Below are 26168 nucleotides of genomic sequence, written 5' to 3' on the forward strand. Positions count from 1 at the left end.
GGGAATCGGACCCTGGTCTCCAGAATCAGGCTCCAATGTTCAAACCACCCCCTTTTTTATGGGGGAGAGAACCTTTTGGAGAGACCTTGTTGGGGAGCTTTTTGGGGGAAGAGCTCTTTGGGAGCTTTGTTTGGGGAAGGGGCTTTTGAGGGAGAGCCTCTGGGGGAGCCTTTGGGGGATGTTTTCTGGGAGAGGAGCTTTGGGGGAGTTACAGGGAGCTTTTTTTTGGTGCAAAGGGCTTTTTGGGGGGAGCTTTTGGTGGGAAGATTATGGGGGCAGAGCTTTTTTGGGGAGAGGAACTTTTTTGGGGGGGAGCATTTTTGGGGGGAGATTTTTTAGGGGGCACCTCTTTGGGGGGAGAGCTTTAGGGTGACCTTCTTGAGGGGAAGTTTATGAGGGAGCTTTTTGGGGAGGGGAAGAGCTTTTTTGGGGGGACAATAGCTTTTGGGGATTGCCTTTACCTTTTTACTTTGGGGGGGGAAGCTTATGGAGGAGCTATTTCGGGGAGGGAAGAGCTTTTGAGGGGGAGACCTTTTTGGGGGGAGCCTCTTGGGAAAGAAGCTTTTGGGGGAACATTTGGGGGGCAGCTTCTGGGGGACCTTTTTGGGAAGCTTTTGGGGGATCCCCTTTACCTTTTTACTTTGGGGAGACCTTTTTGGGGGTGAAGAGAGCCTCCCAGCTGCTGCGTTCAGACGTCCCCTTGGACACGCGTGTCCCCTCTCTCCTTCCCTTACCTCGCTGCGAGTGATGCGGTGCCTTGCCAGCTTGACGACGGCGAAGTTGCCCTTGCCCAGGGTGCCCTCGATCTCGTAGAAGCCGACGCGGACGGGGCCCCCGGAGAGACCCCGCGGAGGAGGCGGCGGCGGAGGCGGAGCGGGAGGCAGCGGCGGAGGCGGCGGCAGGAGCGGGGCAGCGGGGGCCGGGGGAAGCCGCCGGGGCTCGGCCATCACCATGCTGCCCGCCCGCCCGGGCGCCTCCCGCTGCTCCTGCCCTCCTTCTCCAAGGACGGACGCGCCGCCACTGAAGCAGCCTCCGCCGCCAAGAAGGCGATCGGCCCCGCCCACTCGCCCCGCCCACTTCCCCCACGCGTCACCGCCCGCGTCATCGGGAAAGGGGCGGGGCCGCACCGTCGCCACGGCAACCGGAGCCAACCGCGGCCCGGCCTTCCAACGGCCGCCTCTGACTCCGCCCCCAAATACCCATCAGCCCCCGCGGGCGGCGGACTTAACGGTTTTCCCTAGTCTCCGCCCCCTCGGCCCCGCCCCTTTGAGCCTGCTTCTATCTTCTCCTCAGTAATAAGAAAGGCTTCTCCTCAGTGATAACAATACACTGGTCCCTTCATGTTCAATAAAGAATGTGGAAAGAACACAAATAACACAAACCCCATGTTTTTTACCTCAGAGGACACCTCTCTAGGAATCTCTAAGTCCTCCACTACAACTCTGTGGTCATCATCTGACAGACATTGAACCATAGAATTGTGCCGAAGGAGCTGCAAATGCCTAGCGGAGGGTTCTCTAGGAATCTCTTGGTCCTCCAGTGCAACTCTATGGCCAACATCTGACATACATTGGACCATAGAATTGCGTTAGAGGAGCTGCAAAGGCCTAGCGGAGGGTTCTCTAGGAATCTCTTGGTCCTCCAGTGCAACTCTATGGTCAACATCTGACATACATTGGACCACAGAATTGCCTTAGAGGAGCTGCAAAGGCCTAGCGGAGGGTTCTCTAGGAATCTCTTGGTCCTCCAGTGCAACTCTATGGTCAACATCTGACATACATTGGACCACAGAATTGCCTTAGAGGAGCTGCAAATGCCTAGCGGAGGGTTCTCTAGGAATCTCTTGGTCCTCCAGTGCAACTCTATGACCAACATCTGACATACATTGGACCATAGAATTGCGTTAGAGGAGCTGCAAAGGCCTAGCGGAGGGTTCTCTAGGAATCTCTTGGTCCTCCAGTGCAACTCTATGGCCAACATCTGACAGACATTGAACCATAGAATTGTGCCGAAGGAGCTGCAAAGGCCTAGCGGAGGGTTCTCTAGGAATCTCTTGGTCCTCCAGTGCAACTCTATGGCCAACATCTGACAGACATTGAACCATAGAATTGTGCCGAAGGAGCTGCAAATGCCTAGCGGAGGGTTCTCTAGGAATCTCTTGGTCCTCCAGTGCAACTCTATGGCCAACATCTGACAGACATTGAACCATAGAATTGCCTTAGAGGAGCTGCAAAGGCCTAGCGGAGGGTTCTCTCTAGGAATCTCTTGGTCCTCCAGTGCAACTCTATGGCCAACATCTGACATACATTGAACCATAGAATTGCCTTAGAGGAGCTGCAAAGGCCTAGCGGAGGGCTCTCCAGGTCCTCCAGTGCAACTCTGTGTTAAAGTTGACTATAGAGTTGCGCCGGAGGACCTAGATATTCCTAGAGAGAACATATTAATAAAATCCATGAATGACAAAATCCACGAAGGTCAAAGCTGCAAATGCAGAGGAGGGACGAGTGTAATAGCGATAATAATGATACTCTTTGTTTGTTGTGTGCCTTCAAGCCGTTTCCGACTTACAGTGACCCTAAGTTTCCCTTGGGCAGCATTGTCCACAGGAGACCCTTTTCAAACTGAGGTGCCCAGAACTGGACACAGGTTTATTCCAAGTGAGCCCTGACCGAAGCAGAACAGAGTTAGGACTATTACATCCCTCTATCTGGACACTTGACTTCCATTGATGTACAAATGGGACTGAATACTCTGTTCTGTAAATTCATTTCAGGACACATTGGGAGACTGTAAGATTCCTAGCTGGGAGTGAAAGAAGGCTACCCAAGATGATTCGAAATCATTTGAAAGATGTGCCATATCTATTGACCCATGGATGGGTGTGTTTTTAAAAGTACTTGTGGTTTTGGGATACTACCCATTATGGCAAAGGAAGGGGGGAACCCATGACTTTATGGCTGAGGTTAAGTGCCTTTCTACTTGTAATCATATCTGCATTACCTAGAAAAGATGTGATTCCTTGACTTTACTGGGATTATGAATGGGTGCTTGCAGCGTATAATTTCGGGATTTGGGTGAGTCATGGTGCTGAATAGCAAAATGCAAGACAGGGAAGTTTAAGCAAACCAAACGGTATTTTAGTTACAGACAGAACCCCAGACCGACATCCTAATCTAAACCAAAATAGCAGTTATACACAGAGGAGAATAATAATAACCTTGCGCAATGTGACCCGAGTCTGTATTCTGTGCTACAACATAAATACTAATCAGGAGGTCATGGTGCCATGATGCAAAAGGAGAGGAAGGGAAAGGAAGAGAGATCATCCTCAGGTTATGATGCTGAAATCCATAGCTCTTAGGATTTTGCAGAGAGAGAGGTTTGCCTAATGAAGAAGAATCAGCCTCCAAGGCGCCACGCTGCTCCTTTGGTTATTTGTCCTGACCTATTATTCCCCAAACAATTAGATCCTGACAGCTTTGGTGGACTCAGACCTTATTGGACAATTGCAAAAAAATGGCTCCAAATATGAGACTAAACTGAGCCAGAGGTGATTTGGAGGGGATTAAAATAGACTGGGCGCAATGGGCAAAAAAGACTACAGCATGATGGAGATTTGCCTGACCTTTATAAAAATAGTGTAAGGTCAACGTGGTGCACATGCTAAGCATTTGCATTCCTGTTACCATCTGAAATCTGAAATTAATAGCTACAGAAGTGCTTCTTTTGCTTCCACTTTAATAAGTTATTTGGATTATTGACTGGAGGATTGGGGAACAGGAGAAAAATTAATGTTAATAATCACCAGTTCCACTCAAATGAAAGAGGTGACTGATCCATGACTGAAATAAGAAATTGACAGTGGCATCTTCTTTTGCAAAGGAACCAATGTGATCCAGTAGGCAGACTATATCGGTTCCAGCACTAAAATCCCTCAATTCCTTTATTTTAAAGAGCTTTCAGGATGCCTGAACTATACATAGGTCCAGGCTCCAGAAGGCGAAGGTTTGCCTCCCATCTCAGGCACGGATTGCTATTTTTCAGACTCAGTTCCCTTACTGGTAAAATGGAAATTGCAGTTGTTTGTCTTGTGTGAATGATGGGGTGTGTGTATGTGACAATTGATTTATGTGTGTGTTACTAGGAGCTCAAGCCACTGTCCAACTGGCTCAGGGGGGGAAAGGCCCTTTCTTGCCATCTACACTGTATTTACTTGTACATTGCTAACACCTAGGGGGGCTGAATCAGTCCTAACCAAGAGCTGAATTTTGTCTTGCTTAAGTCTTAGGAACAATAAGCAACTCAGTAGTGGACAAGAAGTAATGCTCACACTGGATGCCTGCAATGGAGCAAGCTTTATTCAAGGTGACATCCACCTCCACAACTGCCATCATGTCAATAAATCCCCTTCTAAAGAAAGGTGAAGTCAGAGGGAGCCAGCAGCCAGGATTTTGGTATAAATTTGAGATGACATCCCAAGGTACAATGCAGTTGAGCGACTGAAAAGATTGATGGGTAGTACAGTAAAATGAGCAGCCCCATTTCCAACGGTGAAGCTGAGGATTTATCTCCCTGCCAAGCTTGGCTTTGCAGTAGATCTTGACATGGGCATCCCGCACCAAGCCCCTAGTTTGGGAAACAGCTGTGCCCTGTCATATTTGCCAGACTGCTGGCTTCTCTATTGAACATCAAATTTAGCTAATTATTGGGAGAGGCAGCTACTTTTACCGCACAAAACACTATCGTGAGTGTATTTCCAATAGTTCCTTTGTGGTTTTTTTGAGCTATGTGGCCATATTCTAGAAGAGATTAAACTCTTCTAGAACATGGGCACATAGCCCGAAAAACCCACAAAAAACTATGGATGCCGGCCATGAAAGCCTTCGACTTCACATCGTATTTCCAATGTTTGAGTCATCTACTGAAAAACAACCACCCAACTGCGCTTTGGACTTTGGTTCTCTGTGGGAATCCAACCCATAGGTTTCATTATGGCAGTAAATGTTGGCATTTTGGCATGACCAGTCGTTCTGGTTGTTGGCCCTCCTTATCCACGGATCTTTGCAACCACAGATTCAACCATCTATGGCTTGAAAATATTCAAGAAATATATACATTCCAAAAGCAAACCTAATTTTGCCATTTTATATAAGGGGCATCATTTTACTATGCCATTGTATTTAATGGGAGTTGAGCTTCCACATATTTTGGTATCCATGGAGGGGCCTGGAATCAAATCCCAGTGGATACCAAGAGTCCACAATAGTTGGAGTAATGATAAGACTCCCAAACCAGCTTCCTCTGACATGGACTGTCAAAATTTTATTAAAACACTCCCTCCGTAAACTCCTTCTCAGGACCAGACAATAAAAACAGAAGAATGCAGAGTGAAGTAAGCGACTACCTATTTCCACCCCCAATATCTCCTAAATTCCACCAGACAAGTCAAATCATCTTACATCTAGTTGGATAGCTTGGGATTTGCTTCGTACAATGCCGGTGTTGCTATGGAAATAATACTTTTGTTTTTATTGTTTGGTCCACTTCTGCCCACTCTTTCCCTAAAACATGTGGAGCCAGTTAGACGACTTGTTTTAATTTGGACACTTCTGTCGAGAGATGACTTATTCTGTTATGGCTAACAGATGCTTTTCTGTCTTCCATATTTATCCATTGCAAGAAGTTCCGGTGGATGAAGAGCCACTGAATGGAATTAGTCAGCTTTCCACCCCTTTTGGAGATGGTTGATGTAAGCAAGAGCAAGCTAAGAATAGTTTCTGTAAGGCTATATGATATGCCAGCAATGGTCTGCTCCGTTCATAAACCCATTCATTATCCCTTCTCATAGATCACTGTAGTAGTTGATTCATTCAAGGCTTGAAGGTGCAATTATTCCTTCATGTTGCCGAAATGACGCCGGAAAATTCCTGCAAAAGATCCCCCCAATTCAGCCGGTACCATTTGTCTTTTCAGAAGCATCTGATTCTGTCTTTAAAAGCAGTTGCTATAGGTGCACAAAATCAAGGACCAGTATGAAATGTTTTTCATTGCTATATCTTTTCTTGGGACTTTGGGATGGGTTCAGTAAAAAAAGATCAAATCAAGACTGCAGCAGTTTTTCATAAGAAAACATAATAAAACGAGAGACTGTGGCCTCCTTTTCGTGGGTGGTTTTACTAACACTCTCCAGAACTTGATTTCTGCAAACACAATCCTGCTATCCAGAACTCTGCAATGGTCACGAGTATGACCTTCTCTCTATTTAAAAACAAAAAATACAGAGAAAACGATGGCTCCAAGAACATCAAATATAAAACACAAGCGCCCTCTTGTGTTACTTTGTCCCTCTGCTCAAAGGGAACTCCCGAAAGAAAAGCTTCGAAAAATTCATCAGATCTTCTTTTTTCTTTAGAAAAATGTTGCCGGAAAATTACAGGGAGATTCAAAAAGAATGGTGCAACAGTAAAGCTGTTCTTAGTTCAGTTTTGCACCATCCTTTTTGAATCACCTTGTACTTAGTGCACCATCTTCCAAAGAACATGTACACTATAAATATAAATATAAACAAATATCTGATAATCTGAGTATCTGAAATCGCCCATTCTTCCTGTCCAGAGAGAAAACATGCACTAGGATTGTGCCTTGTGCCTAGGCTTCTGATATATCCATATATTGTAACATAGCTGCTCTCTCTTTGGTTCCAGACCATTCTATCATCCCACTTTGGCTGCATGCACACAGCAGAAATAATCCAGTTTGACACCGCTTTAACTACCATGGCTCCATCCTGTGGAATCCTGGAATCTGTAGTTTGTTGTGGCATCAGCACACTCTGAAAAAGGAGGCTAAACATATCACAAAACACCATTGAGCCATGGCATTTAAAGCAGTGTCAAACTGGGTTGTTTTTCCAATGCAGATGCAGTCTCTGCTTCTCCATATACCTGAACCTTCTCCATTAAAAGAAGCTGAACTGTTATCCTCCCCCCGCCCCAAACCTCTTTTCAAGAGCCACTTTTCTTCTATGCTGATCTACCTATCTTCTCTTTACTATCCCTCAATATAAGGCTGCTAGGTGGAGTAAGAGAAAGGGCTCCTGTTCCTTTAAAGGTTTTATAAAACTGGGAATTTCAGCAAGGGTCGAAATTCCCTCTTCTCCACCAACATTAAGAGGACAGGAGCCCTGTTCCTTATTTGACCTAGCAATCCGAGTTTTAACAAATGCAAATCTAACAAATAATCAATGAATCCGATGTAACTCATATGATTAATGGATAAAATTCTCTTTAGTTTGGTGACAGTCCTTATTTTAAGGCATTTGGCAGGGATATGTGTTCTGAACAGTAGCTACCGCAGTGTTGTTCAGTTCGATTAGTTAAAAAGACACTCCTGAGTCCAGTCTCTTTGTAACATACTACATGATCCAGAAATGAAAATTCAGGGCTATAAAGACCAGACTAAGCTTAGTCTTCTTTGCCTGACACAAAATCCCATGCTGCAACAATAAACGGGAAGCAACCCAACACATATTTGAATGAAGTGGAACTCTTTTTCCAGACTGCTGCCAAGTGTCTATATAATATATAGACCATCTGTCTCTGCTGTTTGCCTCAGCACTCATAATGCAACTATGAAATTTACTAACAACATTTGCAAGACTGCTTGTCTGTACAAAAAGAAAACCCTTTGCGAAAGATCATTTTGGTGATCAGACTCTGCAAAGGTTGTGTAAAATGTCTGACTTGATCACCAGCCACAAATACTGTCTAAAAATGCCACCACCCGTTGTGAAGGTATTACTAAGACACACAAGGGTTGGAGCCATGGAGCTCTTGCTTCCTCTTTTCCTAAACCAGTAACAGATGATCTTGAGCTTGCTATGAGAGACGTATTGGCGAGAAAGGACGAAAATATCTTTTAAAAAGCAACAAAAGAGCAAATGCATCCAACAGCTTCACAAAATGTACAATTAGTACAGCAAAGATTTGGGAAGACAGCCAAGGGGCTATCACTCAACCGGCGACCGCTTCCTTGGTGCCACTTGACAGCTGTTGCTTAGCATAGTTCAGACGGCTTCAAGTCATTTGTCTGGCTCCCCGGCCCTATAGCCATATGGTCACAATTTTTCTGGAAAGTTTTGTATCTTAGAAGAGCTAGCTAGCCAGTATTTTTTCCCCAAGAACTAGAAACGGCGGACTTGCAAGATCACTCTGACCAACAGATGGATGAAGTCCAGTGTCTAGGATGGGAAAATATGACAATTGCAAAGTGATAGCACTCTGTTCCAGAAGACTGGCGGCTTGAAGGGTTTATTCTGGCAAACCAAGATCATCTGTGTCCTGCGTTCACTTTTTTGGCTGTTTCACTCCCATACTGTGTACGTTCTTCCAAAGGATTTGGCATACCTTAGCTTCTTGCTGGCTTCTGGGTCTTGGTTTTAATTTGATCTTGCGGCTTTGCTCTCTTCCATGCAAACGGAAGTAAAACTCCAAGCGCTGCATTAACTATGAGCATTCAGGCACTTTATAAGCATTGGCTGCAGAGAAAGATGGGTAGTTACTTATCTTTATCTTCAGAAAAGCAGGGAGGAAAGCCTAAACTAAAAAGTAGCATACAAATTTAGATCAGTTAAGAGTCCCAATGAAGTGCACTGCACATTTCTCACAATCCCTTTAAAACCATGTTGCCATGTCTGTCCACATTGTAATAAAGAGCAACTCATCATACGGGAAACTACATTCGGCCCTCCTTATCCACTGATTTTTTTTATCTACAGATTCAAGCATCCATGGCTTGAAAATATTTTTTAAAAAGGATAAATTCCAAATAGCAAACCTTGATTTTTCATTTTATATGAGGGAAACCATTTTGCTCTGCCATTATATTTAATGGGACTTGAGCATCCATGGATTTTGATATCCATGGAGGATCCTGGAACCAAACCCCAGTGGATAACAAGGTCTCACTGTATTTTAAAATATGAATTCCATGACTTCCTTTTTTAAAAAAAGTAGAGAAATGTTGAAAGAGAATGCTCCTCAACTTTTTAAGAGACACCAATTGGGCAGCTGGGGGTAGGAGGGGATCCCGACAATAACTACAAATGCACATAACTGCTAAATTAAATGTAGTTGGAATAGTATAAATTGGGATGCTGGAAAACAACCAAGGTTATCACTCAACCGACTGCCCCTTGTCAGCTGTTTTTAGCATCATCTGGAGTGTTGTTTGTGATGAACTGGGCACTTTCAAACATCACAGGGTTTTATGATACATCCATGATTTATGGATGCATGCTCATCCCTTGTTGACTGTAACATCAAGGCCTGGCTTGCATAGGGAACTGTGTCACCACAAATCAAAAACAATAATCCTCCATGGAATAAATTCACACATTCAAAACTGGGACTGATTCATTACGGGAGGACCAGAACTTGGCACACTGAAGCAGTTACTGCGCAAGTGTTAAAGAAGCCTTCTTATCACAATACGTGACTATAGTCCAGCAATCTGTTCCTTCATCAAAGCAAGTTTTATTCCTTTATAAATGTCACATAAATTGCATTTGGACATGCATTAAGAGAAACATGACAACAATGCAATACCAATGCCAAGATAAAGTGAGAATAAACTCAATTCTAAAGAGAAGGCTGTGGCTCTTTCCAGACATTAGACTCATAGGCATTAATATTTTGTCAATAATGAAATGGTTGTTGCTAGTGTTGTGTGCCTTTAAGTCATTTCTGACTTGTGGTGACCCTAAGGCGACTTTGTCATGGTGTTTTCGAGGGCTGAGAGTGTGTAACTCACCCTTGCAAAAAGTATGTGACTCGGCCAAGCAGAGCAAACCCTGGTGTCCAGACTCATAGTTCAATGTTGAAATCACTACAATACCCTGGCTCTGGAATATACCTAAAAGCTATCTGGACTATAGCAGCTGGGGGTTGCAGTCCAACATCTGGAAAGCTACAGATCTCACCTGATTTAGATCAGCCTCAGAATCTTGCAAGTATTAACCATCTCACAGCCTAACCTTCATCCTCCGGACAGAGAACTACCCTCATACACAATCCTCAGGGTTGGATATTTGGGTTGTGCATGTTTCTATCCATGAAGGGCAGGAACCAAATGCTGTGCTTGTGTCCTGTATACAACATGTTTGCCAGTTATCCCGAGTCTGAAAATCATGCAGTGCAAATCGGTCTTTGCAGAACAAGTCAAATTCCTTGATGGCAATGGTGTGCTAAACTGCACCCAAATGGGAAAGACAAATCATCTCCACGCATGCACATCTCTCAAAATAATAGTTGGAGAAGGAATCTGGATAAACTCCCAATCACCTAGGTAGACTCTCGACCTCTCGGCCTTAAGGCTACCATTTCTTCAAGCAGCCCATTCTTAGCTAGTCCCTTCCCAAGTGCCTACCATTGCCATAAAACCACCCCTTGTTGTTTTACCACCTCAGATTGGAATATGAAAAGCTCCGTGGCCTCCTATAATAGCACTGAGCCACCAGATGATAGCAAGTTTGCTGCGGTTAGAGAACAAATGTTTCCTGTCTTTCCTCTATCTCGTGACAAAGAGAAGAGCAGGATAAACAGAAATACTTCTCTGTCTCATTTTGACGCATGGCTTTTCCCCTGGACATGTAAAATAAAGAGCCACGGCACTCAGATTAAAAACTGCAGGCATTCTGGTATGAAAATTTGAACATGGCATACAATGGACACAAAGACAATGCAAAGGTAAAAAGACAGCTTTTGACAACATGGTGCAGTTGGGGATTATGTCTTGCATATATGCATGAGTCCCTTTGTTCTCTTTTTCCAGTGTTGTCTTGCCAATATCATCGCTGAGATAGGAAAAGGATGATCTTTTATTATATATTTTGAAACCTGTATCTGCTTCCCTCCATCTTGCGTTGTGCTTCCAAGAAAGAAATCAGAATTTTTCTCATCTTTGAATGAGGTCTGGTCAGTCTTGCAACATTTCCAGCTCAAAGGTAAGGTCTTCAAACTACCAAATTCAAAGGATAGCTTATTTAATGTTTGAGGAGAAAGAAGCACCCCTTCTTGTGACTGGGAGTTTTTCCCTCTCAAGTACACTATTTGCCAGGTTTCGAATGCTAATCTCGGAAGAAAATTCCTCATGGAGACTTCCGTCACCTTTGCTTTTAGGTACCTCCATCAGTTGTGTATGCGGCCTTGGCTAAGCTTCTTGCAGTCACTTAAAAATCCTTTCAAGCCTGTACTGTAAAACACCAAAGGGACAGGAAATAGTAATAAGAAAATAGGATTACTGTAATGCACACAAAGCCTCACTTCCAAACCTCTGCACTGAAGACATCACCAGCACCCCAACACACTTGCACATGAATATGCCTTTCCTTTTAAAAAATAGCTTCTTAAGTACTTGCCAAGTTCATGCACTCCCTCTGTTATAAATGTTCAGTGCAAAGTTACAAACACAGAGTTCAGTGCAAAGTTACAAACACACGGTGGATAAAAGCAGGGTTTTAATTAGCCTTTTAGACTGAGGATGTTTCCTTAGGCAAGCTTTGAGAGAGGGAAGTGTTGGTTTTAAACCACAAGCATCTAGGATCTGGCCAATGGTAAGCATATTTGGAAGCCCTTTTGAATTCAAAGTGAAAGTAAATGCCTCCTAGCGCATAATGGTCCTGATCTGAATTGCTGCCCACTCCACTGACTCCTTTTTAACATTTTAAAACCCTCTAAGGCTGCATCTGCACTGCATAAATAATGCAGCTTGACACCCACTCTAACTCCCATGGCTCAATGCTATGGAATTCTGGGATTTGTAGTTTTGTGAGCTATTTTGCCTTCTCCGCCAAAGAGCTCTGGTGCCAGGCTGGAGCCATCATGACAGTTAAAGCACTGTCAGACTGCATTCATGCTGCAATGCAGATGCAGCCTAAGAGAGACTTTCTCAGATTCTGGACTGTACATTTAAGTCAAGTTTGAATCTCAGTTTGGCCATGAAAAAACCACCGGGTGACCTTGGGCAAGTCACACTCTCTCATCCTCAGAGGATGGCAGTGGCAAACCCGCTCAGAAGAAATTGCCAAGAAAACCCCATGACAGGGTCAGCACAAGTCAGAAATGACTTGAAGGCAAACACCACCACCACCAAGTTGAGATTGTAACTTTTCAGCATTTTCAGATTATAAAATACGCTGTTTGTATTTCAGTCCACACTGCATTCACTAACCTTTCACGGCAATCCCATCCACATCTGGACTCTTAGGAAAACAGTTGTTCCGGTCTCCAGCATGCTTGCTGCCATTACAAAGAGTGAAAGGGCTGACAATCTGGTAGCACCTGGTTTTCTGCTTCCTCTGGAACTAAGTGACCAGTGTTTTATCTTTCCATCAGCTCTTATGATAGAACTTGACACAGAAGTCTATTATACAGCAACATGTAATATTCTAGCGCCTTCTTAAAAGTGCCTTTTTGGCAAGAGTTCTCTCAGATACAGAAGTGTCTGATGGGTTTCCCTCCACATCCTTTAGAAGTATCTTTGATTCCTGTCATAATCATTGACTGGATAGACTTTGCAAGTTCTTCTTATTTCATGTTCTTGGAAAGTTGTTTTGTGTGTTGCATCCAGTGGCCATAACTTTTTATTGGTTCTGATGGCATTTATTTCCATGTCGCGTGTTCGGAGGACTGGGAATAAGAAAGCTAAGTGCTTCTTGTAGAAATAAACTGGATAGATATGGAGAGTAGAAAACCAAAACTCCACTTGGTGGAAAATAATGGTCGACTCTTAGAATGACAAAATAGATGGGGACTAGCCAGCCAGTAAAACCCAGGTGGTGATAAGGACAGCTTGCCTATACCTGTAGTATTTTTAGCTGTAGAACTGGGGGGAAATCATCCCAATTCACAAATACCATCTGGGGCCAAGCAATTAGCTTAAATAACAAGAATTTGGATTTAAGTAGACATTGTCAAACTGCAGAAATACTGTCCACGCTGCTGAATATTGCCAAGTTGCAGATTAGGCAATGTAGATCTGTCAAGGGATGGAATCATGATCACGCGTGGCCATTCTCCTTGGCTGAGTAAGAGCTCTACATACATATGTAAAGACATTCTTTCATGTTCCAGTTTAAAAAAAGGACACCCTTATCATAAAAAACACAAGCACATTCCTTTGCATACTGGGGATATGTTTGCATATGTGCCAGACTAGGCTCGGAATAGATGGTTTTGACTGGTATGCCAACCACCTTCTTCAGTATCCATAGATTTCATTTTCTACCCAGGTTGATTCTTTGCTTCGCCCCACTCTGTCATTACACAGCTCATATATGTCATTGGTGACAAACCCGCTCTCGGTGCTAGCCAACGTCACAAAGCCACTTTCTGAAGTGTTGACTGCCATATTGTCATAGTCTCCAGACAGATCATCAGGAGTATCTTCTCCAGAACGGATCCGGAAAGAGGAGTTCTTAATGTCTGGTCTGGTCCCAGCAAGATCTGCTTCTGACTGTTCTCTAATCACATTGTATATCTCCAGACTGGGGCTTTTCTGCCTCTTCGGGGATGCCCAGGTTTCATGTTCCTTCACGTTCACCTGTGTTTGCTCCCGTCTCCTTAGCAGAGAAATAAATAAAAGACATTACATTTATTCTCTCTTCTGCTATACCATGTCATCCCACCTTAGTGAGAAACTGATATAAAGATGCCATGGCAAAGAAAACTGTTAATAAAACACAATGATGCTGGTGATGCTGTAAAGAGATCTTACAGCACCCTTGAGACTAACCGAAAGAAAGAAGTTGGCAGCATGAGCTTTCATAGACCTCAGTCTAAACCCTCAAATGCATTTTTAGAGACTACATGGCTATATCTTTGAATTCTGATGTTGCTGCTGATTATATAGAACTGGCACAGGTTGCGTCTCCTTTATTCGAAATGTTTGGGACCAAGTATTTAGGATTTTGGAATATCTGCATATACATAATGAGGTATCTTGGAGATGGGACCCAAGTCTAAACATGATTTATACATGTCCATGTCTTATAGTGCATGTTCTCATACAAAACCCTTCCACTTGAACTGCATGCGACTAATAAAATGACACTCTGAATAAAAATTAAGTTTGCAAAGCGACCCTGTATATGTAAAAATAAACAGAAGAAACAGAAAAGCAGATAACAGGATACATTCAGTTACAAAAGTGGCTCGGACACTTCTGTCCATTCACACACATACACCCTTCTATCTTGCTTGATAGATGTCGATCTTAGCACACCACAATATCAGCCTACAAGTATTAGAAGGTTGTACATTAGTCTATTTCACATGTAACATCAAATTATGGCTTGGCATTACTTCCATTACTTCTCCCAGTTTTGGTCAACATCTTGCCATGCTTCCCTTTTGCTTTAAACAGGCTCAGTCCATTCTCGATCCTGTTCAGATGCTACCTATGGCACTGTTATAAAGCCCCACACTTCATTCAATATTGTGGCTTACCTCTTTGCAGAAAGCCAAAAACAGAATATGCCTGTAATGACCAAGAGGAGCAGCAAGGCAGGGATGCTGGGGACCAAGATGTACACAAGGCTCCAGATGGGTTCTGCAGAAGATCAGATTTTGATGCTTAGTGGGAAGGAGGGGTGGGGAAGTAAGGCATTATATTTCTATGCAGTTACTGAGTGCTAAGGTTTTTTTTCTGTGCAAAATTCAATGTTTCCTTTCAGTTGTGGAGCAATGGAGGTGGGAGGAGATTGGTCATTCAAAATAGGACATAATCCTACATTTTGCAGCTGCCTGTCCTCACCTTGCCATGGCAGTTGTCAATCTCTAGGGTCCTCTGTTGCTTCTTACCAATGGAAGGGGAGGGAAGGAAGAAGCAATTCAGATGATGAAAAAGCAACTGGTCTCAGCTTGTGTGGGAGAGAAATTTTCTTATGTGAAGTTGAAGGCTTTTATGGCTGGCATCCATAGTTTTTTGTGGATTTTTGGGCTATGTGGCCATGTTCTAGAAGAGTTTGTTTCTGATGATTCGCCAGCATCTGTGGCTGGCATCTTAAGAGACAATGTGAAAGCATATAGCTTTTGCACCCTGTCCAAAAAGAGCCGTATGTGCATATAATCCACACTTGTGTGCATGTCTGTCACTAGCAAGATGCCTCCCAATGGGGGAGATATCCACCTGTTGAGTTACGCACTAATTGTGCTAAGCAACACTTGTGTTGAATGTCCATGTTGCACAACAAAATGAGCCTCTTCATCATACTGTATCAATTTAAACCCATATGGATTGGCTTGAACATACACATCCATGCACATCTACATGCACAACGGCATCACATGTGCAGCTCCACTTTCCCAGCCTTGAAATGAATGAGGATGTCCCACATTGGACAAAAATGTCCAACCCCTTCCTTTAGAGGAACCTATGCATGTGTGTAAGCCAACAGGATTCAAGCCAAGGAAGACACATAGCAGTATAATTTATCTATCTCTACTATGTAGAAAAGACTCCAGAGCAGAAGGAATGCCCTGTTACAATCTATGCCAATCAAAGAGGAAAAGGGTCTACCTTTGGTTTCTTTGAGGGTTTTATTTGTTATATCTTCTCGAATGGCCTCTTCTGGAGATGTTAGTATCAAGGACTCTGTGACAACCACTGAGAAAGAAATCTAAGTGTTAATACCGAAGGGAACTGTTTCAACAATATAAAAAACTCAGATTATTGAACACTTAAAGGGAGACACCCTGAACATTTATAGGAAGCATCTATGACAGGTATGGGGAACATCCAACCCTCAGAAATTCCCAGTTTGGTCTACAGCCTTCTTCCACAGGTCTTGCCTCCTCTTTCCAGGCAGAAAAAGCTCTTGTCTCCAGTCAATAGACTGCAGTTCTGGAAACCAGGGTTTGAATCCCTGCTTGGCTATGAAAACCACACTCTCTCGGCATCAGAGAAAGGCAAATCTTGCCAAGAAAACCCTTTAGGGTCACCGTAAGTTGGAAACAACTTGAAGGCACACAACCACAACAGCAACCAAAAGAATTTAATACATTTTTTAAAAAAAATTACCTGATACAGAAGCATTAATTTCTGGTGCAACTGTTGGTTTGTCTGCAAGGAAAACAACAATACAGTTTTGGTTTGAAGGACAGAGCTAAAGCCAATGTGATAAGAAGGGAAAAAGCCAGTCATCGACTGAGAATCCAAAGCTCCTTGCTTATCTGAAATCACTCCAGATTGTACAAGTACATGTTCAACCCAAGACATCTGGCTAGCCCAAACATTGCTCTGGTTAACATTACTCGAACACTGCTCCCAACAGAGAAGAATGATCTGAAGAGTAGATAGAGACTATGAAGTTTATCACACGGGAGGCATCCCATGCAGAAACTGGATTTAAAGCAGGATTTAAGCCCCCCCCAAAACCCTAAGAAGACACACAAAAGCGCAATTGATTTTCAGACACATTGGGGTTAACGCAACATTAAACCAGCTAGAAAGTCGACAAAACACTATTCTTTTTTACTTTTGGGATTTTCCAGAACTAAAAATGAATTGCATTTTGTCTACTCTCTAGCCGGATTAGTGTCGCATTAATGGTCCTTAACAGCGACATCGTTTGAAAATCAATTGCGCTTTTGCATGTCTTTTTTACTTTCTGTCCAGGTTAATGTTGGGTTAACCCGGATGTTGTCTGATAATAAATCCGCATTTGCTGGGTTTTTGCACTTTAAATCCCATTTTTGCATGGGATCCCTCCCATGTGATAAACTCCTATATCTAGCACAATCCGGGGAGTGGGTTGTCTTCTTTTTTTTTGTCCTGGTCTTTATCTCTAAAGTAACCATATGGGTGACCAAATCAGGTACTTAATTTTAATTGAATTCCGGTTGTGAAATTGCCTTTGCACAACTGTGATATTGAGCAAGTGGCAAACTCCACATCTTTGGACTGAAAGGATTAATCACAGATCTAGACTGACATCCTTAGAGAATTGAAACTGGGAAATTTGGCTCTCCATTATCTGTAAGCAATATTTCACAGGATGGACTTGGCAGAGCTTCATACTTTTGGACGTTAACTATTTACAAATACATTAAGGCGTCTTTATGTCCCCTTCATTTAACGTTTTGCTCTCTGCTCTCATGAGTGCCAAATGGTGCCACTTAGTGAGCAATGCTGCCTTTGGGGAATATAGTTAAAGCTTTGCTACTCATGTGCCGTTACAATGCTGCGGCAAGAGCAAAACTTTAAAGGAGAAGATCCTTTCTCTATTAAAAACTCTACTTAAAAGAGCCTCCACATCTCTACTATCTTTCCATTTCACCAATTACTCATTTTAGCTCCCATACAAATGAGGAAGCAGATGGAACTTCATTTGAGTTCATCTGCAAAAAACAAGAGCCCTTCATTCTTTTTTTAAATTGTTATTTGTATCGCATTTATTGGTCTGTGACCAGAATTAATGTTTTCATTCATTTATTAAACATTTGTTTAATGAACTCCCTTCTCTTCCTCCCCATTTCCCTGTGTGTTTTTTAACAAAAACTACATCTGCCTGACCAAGGCTTATGCAAAGACTTTTGTGTTTCTCTGTGGTTGGTCCAAATGACCAATTTGCTATGATTTGCTAAGGCAAACAAATACAGGGATACCTCAGTTAACCAAGTATGTAAAGAGATCTTGCAGCCCCTTTGAGACTAACTGAAAGAAAGAAGTTGGCAGCATGAGTTTTCATAGACTTAGATCTACTTCCTCAGATGCATTTGGCAAAACAGAAAGCCAAGGACACACCTATATATGCCATTAGTGTGTGAGAATGTCAACACATAGTGATTTCACAGACTAACACGGCTCTATCTTTGAATTCAACCCTCAGTTAACAAAGCCTCTGATAAAGAAGCTCCTTTTTATGTCTTTTTATGCCGCCCCAGACCTTGCTTTTCCTCCTTGTCTTTTATTTCACTGAATGTTGTTTAGTGACACTGGCATTCAGACAATTGTGAAAATAGAACCAGGGAAACACAAGACTTTCAGTGTCAGGTTGGAGCAGCATTTCTGCAATCAACAACACAATGAAAGCTTGAGCTGGGAAAGAAGGTGATTCTGCTCCAGCCGATCTTACCGTAGCTGTGTGTGACTCTTTCCAACACGCAAGGTAAACATCTGTCTTCAGCATTCCTTATTGAGCACATGAGAATAGCAAAGCAGAGAGAAAAAGAGGAAAGGAGGTAAGCTTGCCCCACCAGCTACCCTGCAGCATATAAGTTCAGCCCTGGATGCATTCTGGAATAAGTCTCCAGGAGGTGCTCTGGAAGCTTCAAAATATTTTTGCATACTTATGCACGGCTCATCTAACCTGGTTGTTTCTTTCACATGTGTCTATTAGCTTTGGATAAAAAGTGTGCTGAAATACTCTGAGCTGCTCTTCCTTTTTCATGGTGTAGGAACCTATTCCTATTCTTACCCATTATTTCTTCTGCCTCTGGTGCCAATTTTTCTGTTAAAGAAACCATGCGCAGGAACACATCTGCTTTGTTAACTGAGGTATACTTGCATTATGCTCCTGCAACACATTCCCAGATGTTCATTTTCTCTGGGATTTGAGAATTGTTCCCCAACCACCACCACAGCTGGCCAACCTCTGGACTCAATTGCACAGTGTTACCTTGGGCATATTTGCAGATGAAGTTGTTCTTCATGTTGCATCTGTCGTCGTTCCACTGAAACATGTAAGGGCCTCCATCGCCAGCAGGTGCTGAAGGCTGGTGATACATCACAACACAGATTTCGCTGCCGCAGGAGGGCTCATCGGCATACCAGTTTCTGCCAAAACAAAGCAAACCATCAGGTATTTTTCCCCTCCTTGCTGCTGCTATGATCAGGTTGTTTTTCCCCCTTGCATTAAAGAAATTTCACTAAGCAGAGAAATGTGGAAGGAACCAAGTGCTTCAGAAGCACCTCTGGCTTTCCACTTGCTCTATTTGTGCATTTCTGATTAGGGCTTCCAAGTTATATATGGGAGGGTTTCCCCCCCTTTAATACCATATATATTCAACTATAAGCTGAGCTCATGTATAAGTCGGGGGCGGGTTTTGAGGCCAAAATTATGGATTTTGATATGACCCATGGATAAGTAGAGGGTAAAACTTAGGAGCATGTAACAAAGGAAAATGGTGCCAAATAACACAGAAAAATAACTGTTTGTGCTCATCCTAAAGGCAGGATGGAAGAGTGAATAGAGGGGATCCATGCTTCTTTTTGTTGCTCCCAGGATGGGCTACGCTCTTGCATTTTACCAGTCTATTCAGAGTAAGAGGATGGCTCCTTTTTATATATTTAAGTGTTAAAGTACAGTACTTACATTGACCTGTGGATAAGTCGACCCAGATTTTTTGGGTCAATTTATCCCGCGAATATCCCGGAAAAATCACATAATTAAGTGAAATGATTTCACACGACGTGGCACAAAACCCATCAATAAAGTGGTCACAAAGAAGCATTAAGGCACATCTTTTTTACTTTCAGGAGTTTAGCAACAATGCATTTCCGGTATTACTTTATTTACACAATTGCGTGTGATAATCATTTTGCGCAGTTACTCACCATTTTTGGTTTATTTGCGGGATGCTTTAAATGCGCTTTAATCTCTCTTTAATGCTGATATTAGCCCCAGTGTGATAAACTCCTATGAGAAGTTCTCAAGGAAGCCATATTTTTATGTTTTTAATTGTATTGTTTTTAAATGTTGTGAAGCCGCTCTGAGTCCCAGTTCTGGGAAAAGAGCAGGATACAAATAATAATAATAATAATAATAATATCAAAATGAAATAAAGCCCATAGTCCATCTTATTTTTCTTGCTAACTTCTTCCAGGAAATCAGGCTCCTGCCTTGGTGAATACAGACTTACCGAAAGGTGGATAAACTCCCGTCGGACCATGAGTACAAGTTCTGGCATTCAGTGCTGTTGTCAGGATCTTCTTCCCTTGTCAGTCCGATCCAGAAATCACCATCCGATGCCGAAACGCTGGCAATCATCTTCTCTATCAGGTTTTGCTCCGACTGCGATTCGATGCTGACCAGGTCTCCTCCATCTCTTCGGCAGGCTTGAAGGGCTTCCTTAAAGCCAACCCTGCGCCCAACGTCATGGAGGTAAATGATCTTGTAACACGGCCGCTGGGTTCCTCCCCGGCAGATGGCCTGGCCTTTGGGAAAAGAGACAAACCCATCATCACCATCATCATCATATTTATTTATATCCCACCCTTTCCCCAAAACTGGGACTCAGGGCAGATGAGTTCAATTTAAAGCATACAAAAATGGTAGCAATGTTACAAGTTCCCAGGAAACATTTTGGAATGAAAACAAAAAGTAATGTGAGGGTGCATCTACACTGTAGAAATAATGCAGCTTGACACCACTTTACTGCCATGGCTCTATCCTACAGAATCCTGGGATTTGTAGTTTTGGCGAGGCATCAGCACTCTCTGGCAGAGACACTGAAGGACCTTTGCAAAACTGCAAATCCCAGATTCCCTACAGCACTTATTTCTGCAGTGCAGACGCATCCTGGACCTCCAAAATAAAATCCAGGGTGTGTCTATACTGTACAAATAATAATGCAGCTTGACACCACTTTAAGTGTTGTAATTTTAATTAAATACCATATGGCTGTGTTTATCAAGTGTTTCTTTCTACTAAAGAATAATGGTTATGTTCCAAGAAGCAGGAAACACGCAGAGAAGAAGGGCTTATAAAGTCATATAATGCAAATTTCTAAGATATTGGTTTTGGGGAGATTTCCTCTTGTAACCCCCTCTTTTGTAAAGTGTATCTTCCAGCGTATCATTAAAAAGATCTATGGTCATTCCACTACTTGGATTTATAGGGAAGTATATGAGCTTAAAATGCTGAGCATAGGGAAACTGGTCTAGTCACCATCGATGTTAACACACACACAACTTTAATGGATGGGAAAGAATATAGTGCAAGAAGGCCAAGAGGATGGAGCTCATCACTTTAATAAAATTGGCACCAAACAACTCTGCAGAAGATCCACCGACTCAAGATTGAGACTCTTTTGGAAATCAAGTTTTCGCAACAACCTGGCAAATCGTCTGTGTTTTATCAGCAAAAATTGAAGTTATTTTTAGCCGAGGCAAGAATGCGATGCAGCCGACTGCAAGCCAGACACTGCTACAAGTCAAGTGTCCAACCAGTGATCTCACTCTCCCACATACTGGGAGAAAGTGAAGATACTGGGTTGGATCCAGCCTCTGTTGTGCTTAGAGCAGAATCAGTGAAATCAATGGGATTTAATTAGTTAGGCCTAACATGGGTCCCATTGATTGAATCAGCTGCTGCTAACTATTTTATCACACGAAGGAGATCGGGAGTTTATCCCATGAACATCCTGGAAAAATCACGTAATTATGCGTAACAATTTCACACGATGTCACACAAAACCCGCCATTAAAATCGTCACAAAGAAGCATTAACGCGCATCTTTTTACTTTCGGGATTGCATTTCCGCTATCACTTTGTATGTGCAATTGCATGTGATGATCATTCGTGCAATTACTCGCCATTTTAGCTTCATTAGCAGGATGTGTCAAATGCGCTTTAATCTCCCTTTAATGCCAAAGTTAACCCCAGTGTGATAAACTCCTAAGTATAGATCTGTATGGATTGTGGAGCCCCAGAAAATTGAGGATTTGCCTCATTGTTTTCCTGTTCATTATATTTTGAACCTAGAACCACATTTCTGGGATCTGTTCTGCCTTTATTTACTGTTTCAGAAAAGATTTTTTATTTCCTCTCTGATACTGATTTGTTGGAATTTATCACACTGAGGCTAATTTCGGCATTAAAGAGAGATTAAAGAGCATTTAAAGCATCCTTCAAATGAAGCAGAAATGGCAATTGCACAAATGATTATCACACCCAATTGCGCAAATAAAGTGATATCAGAAATGCATTGTCGCTGAAATCCCGAAAGTAAAAAGATGCACATTAATGCTTCTTTGTGACGACTTTAATGGCAGGTTTTGTGCAACGTCGTGTGAAATCATTTTGAGTAATTACGCATTTCCCCCCTCAGGATATTCATGGGATAAACTCCCAATCTCCTTCATGTGATAAACTCCTATGGTCACTCACAAGGTTTTGCTTTGTGCCTTGGCAGCAATGAAAATTTGGGCAAAATACATGGCTGATATTGTTGTTGGTTGCTCTGAGGATGCTCTCATTTAATTATAATACTGTATCATTGTTGATATTTCATGTGTTTCAATGGCATTGAGTTTTAAATTCTTCATATGCAAGATTTGTATCGTATTTTATCATTTTGCATGTGAATGACATTTGGTGTCAATATTAATTAATAAATGAATGAGTGAAGCATGGATCTCACATGAAGGCATGTCACCATCGCAATACCCCTAGACTTGCCCTTGTCTTATTTGGGGACCATTTTGCCCTCATTTGTGCACCAATACCGTCATTTTGCTGTCTTTGCAGATACATCTCTAGACTTGTCCAAAGTCACCCAATGGGTTTTCAAACTTTGGAGGATTTAAACCCTGGTCTCCTGGAGTCCTTGTCCAACACACCACAAGAGCAAAAGAACAGCAGCAGCATCAACAGCTTTAAAAAGCATGCTTTTAAAAAGTAACATTTGCTCCATCAAACTGTAATATGCTTTTCTGTTCAGCTGGGTTGATTTTTGCATTGTCTGCCTAGCTGTCTCTGTAGGCTGCATGCCAGAGATTTGGGACGTGGGTGTGAAGCAGCAGACAAATTCATCCAATGCAAACCTCCTCTGACAGTTACTGGGGAATCTTGGGCCATTTATATTTTCAGGCGCTCCTCATACCAAAAGAGTGGAAAGAGTTTATTTAAGGAGTCTAGAGAAGAGGGAGGAAATAGATGGAGATTCCAAAAGTGTGCCTGTTGCATTAAAAAGAGACATTCCACTTGCATGGTATTTTTGTTGGCGATTCCAGTGAAACCGTATGTTACCAAAAGCACCTCATCTCCAGAGGCCCTTTCAAGCTACACAACAATAGAGTGATAATTCCACTTTAACCATCATGGTTCCATGCTATGGGATCCTGGGATGTGTAGTTTGGGAGGGCATTTAGACATTTCGGCCAGAAAATGCTAGTGCCACACCAAACAAAAAACCCCAGGATCCCATAGGATGTTGCCCAGGCAGTTAAAGTGGAATCATAGTGCCATAACTGGCACCAACAAATATGATAGAGGGCATAGGTACAGGATGGTGAAGCCTTCCAAGGTCTCCTGGATGGGGGCGAATGCAGCCCCTTGGCCCATGCTGGCTGAGGGCCTTTGGGAGCTGTAGTCCAAGATAACAATTCTTCTCCAGTTCAAATGCGAATAGTTCTGGTTGAAGAGTAGTCTCAAGTAGACTCTGGAAAGCTGGGTCTCTGCTCTCAGGAACAAAGAACAGGGCCAGAAATCTGACTCAGTGGAACCAGCTTCATATTACTTCTTCTCCCCCCTGAAATTGAAAACAGGCTGCTGGGCTTGAATGACGGGGCTCAATAAAACCCTGCCAAGACCCACAGTTGCCCATCAAGAGAGTTGGGCCTTCTTACCAGATTGTGAAGCTGGCAAATCCTCCTTCCTTCTGCGCCAAGCACCTGGCACTGCGCCCTTGGCCCAGGCCCATTCTGGGGTTGCACCCCAATTTTTAAAATTATTTTATTTTATTCTCTTCTCTGTGCTCCAAAGCATCAGCAGATTGGAGAGCTGGAAGGGATCCCAGTTTCTCAGCTGCATAAACACACATGGCTTCTTTCCACTTGGGTTTGGAAATACTCAACTTTTGGAAGAAAATCGTCCCTTCTTCCAAAATATCTCCCCTCATTTATTTGCTGTCATAGTCTGCATTGGGCAGTGACTGAAGTAGGTTGTCACTTGCAAAGGTTGATGCCCCTCATGTTTAAGCAAGTCATCCCCTAAGGCATCATCCACTTTCCTACTCTAGGAAAGCTCATGTTGCCAACTTCTTTCTTTCAGTTACTCTCAAGGGTGCTACAAGATCGCTCTCCGTACTGATTCTACAGACTAACATGGCTATATCTTCGGATGGAGAGAAGTCTGGCATTGCAAAACCCTGGGATTTCAGTCAGTTTTAAAATGACTAAACCATACACTGGAAAATGAGATGCGGTGCCTGGCATGGTGTCTGTCCCTCTTCTTTGCCCCACTCCTTAGTGAGACCTCCACTCTTCATTCCTCATCCTCCCTATGTGTTTGAACCCTTTCCAGCCAGGCTGCAAAGAAATACTGAAACAGAAGGAACAACTTACCATAAGAAAACTCCCTTTGCAGATTTTTTCATCTGCAAGAGATAAACTGGGGGTGAAGGTTTTAGCCCCTCCGATACATTACTGCAAACTTTGGGCATCAATGCAAGTCTTTCCCTTTTATTCTCCCCATGCCAAACCAGAATCTTTGCTCTCCACCCAACATCGACATTAACCACTATCCTATTCTAGACCCAATCTTCTTAGAACTAGACAGGGTTAGGGACCAGGTTAGTACCTGGATGGGAGACGGTCAAGAAATATCAAGGATCTCCAAGTTCAGAAGTCTTGGCAATTCCAGGTTCCGAAGGGTCCTGGGCCCCCAGATGCCCTCCTTTCCCAGGACATGTCCTCCACCCCAACCTTCTGTGCCAAAGGAATGCCCCAAATGGTCCTGCTTTGGAGGCATGGCTGTCCTTATCTAGAGGAGTGTTTTCAGCTTTTACTTTGAGTCAAGCCCTCCACTGGTCTGGAGTAACCCTCAGCCTGCACTGCCTTGTCCTCCTTTGGGCTGAAGGCATCGGGTCCTCCCTGGTTTTTGGATGCCCTCCATTTGGCAGTGCCTTGTCTTCCTTTGGAGGCAGGACTGCTTCTTGAATCTTTTCCCCTCCTCCCTCCTTCCCTGGGGAGCAGAGAGAGGCACTCACCACTGGGCAATGCCAGGGCCCCCAGCCCTCCTGGCACCAGCAGAAGGACCCCCATCACTTCCATCCCCAGCAGCAGCAGCATCCTTCTCCTCTTCTGCTTCTTCGCTTGGGCATCTCTCCGGCGGAGCTCCATCCTCTCCTGGCCTCCCAGCCCCAAAGGAAGAAGAACAAGAAGATGAAGAACAAGAAGGACCTCCTCCTCTGGGCCTGGGGCCAAGAAGCCAGCAGGGAAGAGGAGGCAGAGGAGGAGGCAGCAGCAGGGCTTGCGAAAGCAGGGCTTGCACCAAGGTCCCCTCCCCTTCCTCCCTTGTCTTCATTTGCAAAGCATCTCTCCAGAGGCAGCACAGAGTGAATACCCCAAATGAGGACAAGGCACCCCCAAAATGGAGGGCATTCATGCAAAATGGGGGGCCAGGTGCATTCACCCTAAATAAGGACAAGGCACCCTCTAAATGGAGAGCATTCATGCAAAATGGGGGGCCAGGTGTATTCATTCCAAATTAGGACAAGGCACCCCAAAATGTAAGGCATTCATGCAAAATGGAGCACCAGGTGCTTTCACTCCAAATTAGGACAAGGGAGGCACCCCACAAAATGGAAGTTACAAATGCAAAACAGGGGCCAGGTGCCTTAACCCTGAAAGAGGACAAGGCACCCCAAAATGTAGGATCTTCAATCTTCATGCAAAATGGGACACCAGGGTGAGTGGGTGCATTAACCCCGAAGGAGGACAAAGCACCCCAAAATGTAGGACTGTTGTGCAGAATGGAGGGCCTTACCGAAGAAAAGCTAAAAACAGCTCAATATAAATTTCTGGTTTTTAGTTAGGCTCAAAATGGAGGACATTTGGGAATTCCTCCTGGACAGAAGGCTGAAATATAGGACAGGTTCTAGAATGCCATAGGCACCCCAGAGGGGCCACGCTTTTATTTTATCCCTCGCCAACATTTTTATTAGGGATTTGAAAAGGATGTTAAAAATGACAAGAATTAGAAGCAAAATCCCAGGGCTTAAAAGATTTTAGCTTTTTTTGGACTGTAGCGGCTGGTTGTGAGATTTGGGAAGCCATGCCCCAAAACAGGAAACCTTCCAAGCTGCGCTGTCTCTGTGGCATGATGTTAACATTTTATATGCATTGCTTTCAATAGGAGGGCCCCAAAGACTTGAGATACAAAGAAA

The 26168-nt window shown here is 43.3% G+C and overlaps 2 protein-coding genes across 5 annotated transcripts in view; both read right to left on the reverse strand.

Annotated features, from left to right (window-relative positions):
- SIK2 (salt inducible kinase 2) overlaps positions 1 to 1101 on the reverse strand; it is a 70365-nt gene extending 69264 nt beyond the window's left edge. Inside the window, exon 1 of one of the 4 annotated variants that reach the window (XM_089539084.1) lies at positions 735 to 1101. In XM_089539084.1, coding sequence (XP_089395210.1) covers positions 735 to 953 — 219 coding nt within the window. In that variant the 5' untranslated portion in view covers positions 954 to 1101. Of the gene's footprint in view, positions 1 to 632; positions 701 to 734 lie in introns of those variants that run through there. The other 3 variants (XM_089539083.1, XM_089539088.1, XM_089539090.1) reach the window with 3 other exon arrangements.
- A 7891-nt stretch (positions 1102 to 8992) lies between these two features.
- Positions 8993 to 25087, reverse strand: LAYN (layilin). Its single transcript, XM_089539091.1, has 8 exons — positions 24990 to 25087; positions 19920 to 20214; positions 18677 to 18834; positions 16078 to 16119; positions 15577 to 15663; positions 14505 to 14607; positions 12229 to 13618; positions 8993 to 11250 (listed from the first exon to the last, which is right to left on the reverse strand). Exons 1-7 carry the CDS (start codon positions 25069 to 25071, stop codon positions 13258 to 13260), a joined length of 1128 nt encoding a protein of 375 aa, XP_089395217.1. The 5' UTR covers positions 25072 to 25087; the 3' UTR covers positions 8993 to 11250; positions 12229 to 13257.
- Between the last annotated feature and the right edge of the window lie 1081 nt (positions 25088 to 26168).

Source organism: Sceloporus occidentalis, unplaced genomic scaffold (genome assembly GCF_023333645.1).
Source record: "Sceloporus occidentalis isolate IW3139 unplaced genomic scaffold, rSceOcc1.0.p SCAF_9, whole genome shotgun sequence".
NCBI classification, from domain to species: domain Eukaryota; kingdom Metazoa; phylum Chordata; class Lepidosauria; order Squamata; family Phrynosomatidae; genus Sceloporus; species Sceloporus occidentalis.